The sequence below is a fragment of the Cibotium barometz genome, chromosome 62 (genome assembly GCF_041138505.1).
Source record: "Cibotium barometz isolate CiBa-2024 chromosome 62, ASM4113850v1, whole genome shotgun sequence".
Classification (NCBI taxonomy): Eukaryota; Viridiplantae; Streptophyta; class Polypodiopsida; order Cyatheales; family Cibotiaceae; genus Cibotium; species Cibotium barometz.
The window spans coordinates 6,800,127-6,805,720 of NC_141107.1; the positions used below are offsets into that span (position 1 = coordinate 6,800,127).

At 42.0% G+C, this 5,594-nt stretch overlaps 1 protein-coding gene across 1 annotated transcript; it reads left to right on the top strand.

Moving 5' to 3' along the window:
• Positions 1–2,780: 2,780 nt before the first annotated feature.
• On the top strand, positions 2,781–5,138 carry LOC147604081 (origin of replication complex subunit 6-like). The gene is made up of 9 exons (XM_086795319.1): positions 2,781–2,992; positions 3,090–3,136; positions 3,220–3,324; positions 3,412–3,492; positions 3,581–3,692; positions 4,150–4,212; positions 4,302–4,389; positions 4,488–4,579; positions 4,659–5,138. The coding sequence occupies exons 1-9, from the start codon at positions 2,873–2,875 to the stop codon at positions 4,701–4,703; spliced, it is 753 nt and encodes a 250-aa protein (XP_086651445.1). The 5' UTR covers positions 2,781–2,872; the 3' UTR covers positions 4,704–5,138.
• The last annotated feature ends 456 nt before the right edge of the window (positions 5,139–5,594 follow it).

The window sequence follows — 5,594 nt, forward strand, 5'->3', positions numbered from 1 at the left end:
CATCAACCCAAAGATCTTCATTTTTCTCCTTAGCTATCCTACGAGCTTGGATAGATTGTGCATCAATAGGATGGGTTTTTTTAGAGCTGCCATACTGTTCAAGAATACGAATGTGTAAATCAACCTTCTGTTTTCTAGCTTCACAAGGGGCTACACACACAGCTTGCAAAGGCTCCATAGCTAAGCAGAGGAAGAAGCTAAGCAGAGGAAGAAGCTAAAGCAGAGAGATCCTCAGAGGGAGAGAGAGAGAGAGAGAGAGAGAGATCCTCATAGGGGGAGAGAGAGAGAGAGAGAGAGAGAGAGAGAGAGAGAGAGAGAGAGAGAGAGAGAGAGATTGTTAAAACTTTGCTGTTGGAGGTTTAACACAAATCCATTTTTCTAAGTAGAAAATGAAATTTTTGATATACAAATATACTAACATGGAGTTTTTCATCAATAAATTATATTTATGAGAAAAAAATTAAAAAAATAATAATTTTTGGGGTCCCCACAATTTCGAGATCTCATGGATGTAGTGGTTTTTGATAGTTATGTTTGGATGTAGTGGTTTTTGATAGTTATGTTTATGGGGTTGTGGGGACCTGACAGTTAGTTATGTTTATGGGGTTGTGCGGACCTGAAAGTTAGTTTTTGATAGTTATGTTTATGGGGTTGTGGGGACCTGACAGTTAGTTATGGATGTACTGGCTCCTGATAGGCTTTTGACGTGACCCCTAAATTACAAGCTTTTTGGAGGGAAAAAAGTATTTTCATCATACATATTGGTTGGGCGGTGTTTTTTCCACCTCAAAATGTAAAAAAATAAAAAATATTTTTTTTTCACTTTTTGGGGCCCACCTATATACGAGAATGTTTTGCTGATGTGGAAGGGAGATATGGTGGAATTAATGAGAAAGGAGATTTCAAACTGACAAGAAAAATTCAATTTGTAGAGAGTGAAGATAAAATTTTCAAAAAGTAAGAGAGAAAGTATGAGAAAAGTAAGAGAGAAAGTATGAGAAAAGTCAAAAAGTAAGAGAGAGTATGAGAATATTCCGTTTAAAAGGTGAAACTAGGGGGGTATGGCTGATGTGGCAAGGCAAAAAATAGGGGTCATCATAGCCTTTGTCTCCCTTAAGCCCAGTTTTTAAAGCTCTAATCCCTTAAAATTAGGAATCCTTAGGAAGCCCTTTTTGGGTCCAAAAATTCATAATGGTGTGCATTGGATCTTCAAATCAAAGTTCTAAGCTGATGGTAGCTTGGACAAGCACAAGGCAAGGTTGGTTGCCAAGGGTTATGCTCAGCACCCTGGAGTTGACTTCGATGAGACCTTCGCTCTCCGACGGCTTGGATGACTACCATTCGCACCGTTCTTGCTCTTGCAGGTCATCATAGATGGCCCATTTTCCAAATGGACGTCAAGTCGGCTTTCCTGAATGGAGAGCTTACACAGGAGGTTTATGTTGATCAGTCCTCGCTGGGATTTGTTGTTTCAGGTAAACAGGATCATGTGTACCGGTTAAAGAAGGCTTTATACGGTCTAAAGCAGGCTCAGCGGGCTTAGTACCAACGGATTGATGAGTTCTTTTAGAAGCTCGCCCTGCGCCGTTCTCATGCAGATTCGAACCTCTATATCCTCCTTGAGAGTGGGTTGATTGTTATCATTGTGGTCTATGTTGATGACCTCATCTTTATAGGTTCTTATTATGTGAGGATCCGTTCCGTTATGGATGCTTTGGAGACAGAGTTTGAGATGACGGATCTTGGCCTCTTGCATTATTTTCTCGGCTTTGAGATTTGGCAGACCTCGAAGGGCATTTTCTTCTCTCAGCAGAAGTACACACGGGAGATTCTCGACAGATTTCAGATGACTAGGTGCAGACTAGTATCATCTCCTATGAATATTGGTGAGAAGCTTTCTCTTCTTAATGCTTCTCTAGGGATTGATTAAGGACAATATCGGGTTCTCGTCGCGGTTGTTTGGTGTGGTTGACCTACTCTCCTAGCCTTTCTAGTATTTTACCAGTTGGCCAGCATACATGCTCCAGTCGGCCAGTATTAGCATCCCTAGTCGGCCATCATACCTCACCTATAAAGAGGAGGTGTTGGCCTCTCATTTCTCATTCAGTCTTATACATATTTGCTCCCTCACTTATGAGACTTGTAGTGTCTCTTGCTTGGGATTGTTTTGCTTCAGTATATTCAGCATAGTTTGCTCCATATCTATCTCTCTCTCTTGCACTCTCTATTTAGCACATGCTAGTGCTCCTTTGCTTCCGCTCTGTGCACTCTTTCAGCCTTGGGGCTTGGACTACATGTCAATAGTACTTTGGCTGTCTCCATCTAATCATCTGGCATTGGCTCTTGATAGTCTACTCTTGTATGAAATAGCTTTTCCGTATGCAACACCGGATGTGAGCGCCTATCCTTCATCGTAGAGTCATAAAGCATTGAAGTTCCCATTTTGTTAGAAGACTAACAAATAGTTTGTTTTATAAGATGCAGATATATACCTGGAGGGGGCCTTTAAAAAATTAAATAGCTTAAGCTGATGGGGCATGCAATGGGCCAAGTTGACACAAAAACCTCTTGCAGACAAGCTTGAGTAAGGGCATGCAAGTTTTACAAGCCAATGTGAACGATGAATGCGTCCGGCTGATGCCAAATTTTTTTTAATGCCCGGCCGCCCACAAAATGGATAGTTCAAACATTTCCCGCCGGTCGAAAAACGTCTCTCATTACCAAATGGCGCGTTTGCTTCCCGCGCTCTCGTCTCCTCTCTTTACACCCACACACACCCACACACACACACACACTCTCTCTCGCTCTATATCTCACACGCGCACTCTCCCCATCCCTCCTCCCCACCCCCAACACACACACACGCATCGCTATGGATCTCAGCAACCTTGGCAGTAGCCTGGGTATGGCAGGCTTCCCCTCTGTGCTCCGAAAAGCCCAGGAGCTTCAGCGCCTCAGTAGAGTACGCTTCGATTCGTCGTCCTTTGGCCTGGTTAGTGACACTGTCTTCATATGTCAAATCATAATCCGGTCCTTAATTTCCTTCTCACATAAGTTTAATCTCGTTGTCAATTTGTTTGTCGTCACAGGGTGAGGTCTGCAAATCGGTTCTCTGCTTCGAATTAGCCTGCTCACAGTAAGTTTGAACAAACCCAGATCAGCTTAATTAGTAGTAATTAATTATCCGATTAAGATCTAAAGCAGTTTATCCCCCTGTAGGCTACAAGTGGCTTTCGATCGGCACAAAGCTATCCGCATCAGTGGATTATCAGAGAAAGCATATATTAGATCCTTAACTAATTTGCAAAACGCCCTTGGCTTAAGGTAATAGTGAACTCTTTTACATAAATGAACTGCTGGAGTTAGCCATGGCTAGCTAGTGTTTAAGCTATACCTAATGAATTTATGCAGGCTAAATGTGGATGTGCGCGAATTAGCCATTCAATTTGGATGCGTGAGACTCATAGCCTCTGTTCAGAAGGCTTTAGTGCAGTAAGCGAGCCCTGCTCTGGTGCATGTTGCTTGACGTTGGTTTGCTTTACTTCATTTGAGTGCATGCTGATGACTTCTTATTCAACAGGTTCAAGCAAAGGTTTGTAGCTTCATTGCCGGAATCCCGCAAAGGCAGTGCCGACTTCAGCCGACCTGTATTCACTGCCGTTGCTTTCTATCTATGTGCCAAAAGAAACAAGGTAGATTGTGCTCAAAATCTGTGCTTAAGCTTATACATTGGGGTTCTTGGAGCCTTTAGATTGATCTATACATGAAGGCAATGCAGGGGGTTGTGGATTGCATACATGACTTATGGACTGTAGGCCTAGAGCATATGCACTTAATGTAGTATGCCCATCGGTCATGTGTAGCAAAGGTACTTACCAGTGGAATGCCTATGAGAGGCATGTGTATTGTTGGTACTTACCAGTATGCGGGATAAGTCATGTTTATCATGGGCTATTAACCAGTAGTAGTCAGATAAGTTGTATCATGGGTACTTAACCCAGTAGTATGCATATAAGTCATGTGTATCATGGGCACTTAACCAGTAGTATGCCCTCGTTAATGAAATATTTGGCACTCCCTATGTTGTGCATGTTCTCTCTGTGTTTTTTTTCTCTGCATGCATGATGAATGTGCATGTGAACTTTGCAGCTGAAGGTGGACAAGATGCGGTTGATTGAGATTTGTGGTACCTCTGAGTTGGAATTTGCTACTGTGGGTAACTCATGAATCGATTTTCTCTGGTAAATTTCAGCAGGTAACTTGTGTCTTTGTTTCTTAAAAGCTTGCATGGCTTATGGCAGGTATCAACATCCATGTTGGGTCTATGTTTTGACTTGGTGGGTCTTGAGAAGGAGAGAAAGGAGTCTAACCTGATGAGATGTAAGAGAGGTATAAATGAGTTACTGATATGTGGCTTCTAATGTTTGAAGTTCATTATGCTGTTTTATGTTGCTGCATTAATTAAGGATGTGCTGTTATTTGGGCAGATCTGTTGAATTCTCTCTTGAATAAACGGGCTAAGTCTGAACCTGGGGAGTCTGGATGTGAGTCAGAATCAGTTGATGAGGATGTATCTGAGGTGAGTGTACACTAGAATTGCTTCTAATGTGTCCAATGTTTTTGAGTAGTCCATGATGGTTTATTCAATTTTGTACTAGAATCCCAAGCTGAAGAAGTCTAGAGCCTCTTTTGAGGCATGGTAGTCCCCAATCACGGCAGCAAGGCAAACACAAATCAAAAAATGCAAGGTACCTCCAGTACACACTCCTAAGTTATGCGAGGAGCAGCAGGTTTACCATGAGGCAGCATGTAAGCAAGCCTATGGTGGTGGCCATGGCTAAGAGAGCAACGACGATATTATTCAGCATGATAACATGATTTCTCACCATGCAGATGGTCTTTACCCAAGCTTACCTTAACTTGTTACGACCCAAACCACGCAGGTGGCCTTACCCAAACCAGCCCTAACTTATTACTGCCCACTACAAACCCAAAATTATGCTAAGCATCTTCCAACTGTGACAATCTAAGAAGCTAGGGGAGATAACCGTTGTGATTGGCTCTATTTTGGCCCAAATTATAATGTACATGGATTGTCAAACCTAGTGAAGTTGATATGGCTTCTGATTTGTTTGTTACTTATTGATTGCATCTGCTCCATTCACTTGGCAGCTGAAGCTACAGCTAACCTTAACTTCATTGATGGATCTCCTGGCACAACAATGATCTTGAGACCAAGACAACATGCACCAATGAGCTTGAACCCTTTGCAAAATTCAACTTGAGATAATATAAATAACATATCTTCATGCAATAAGATTGCAACCATAAATATTTGCATTCACAAGCATATAAATATTGTCCCACTCACACAAATTTAGCTAGACCCAAAAAGGCTACTATTTAGCTATTGAGGATTACTGAAATTGTGCATGACATTCGTGATCAAACAAGGCGGCTGCCTAAATTGGAGCTCCTAGCATCATCTTTACAATACATTTCCTTTCTGAACAGTGCTTGAGAGTCTTAGGCCAATGTAGGTAACTCAGGGTGGAGTGAATAAGCTCATGAGTAGAGAGTGCGGGTTAAACATT

Coding starts and splice junctions, on each gene's coding strand:
- LOC147604081 (XM_086795319.1), top strand. CDS start 2,873: ATGGATCTCAGCAACCTTGGCAGTAGCCTGGGTATGGCAGGCTTCCCC. Junction 4,213..4,301: donor CTGAGTTGGAATTTGCTACT/GTGGGTAACTCA, acceptor GGCTTATGGCAG/GTATCAACATCCATGTTGGG. Junction 4,580..4,658: donor TTGATGAGGATGTATCTGAG/GTGAGTGTACAC, acceptor ATTTTGTACTAG/AATCCCAAGCTGAAGAAGTC.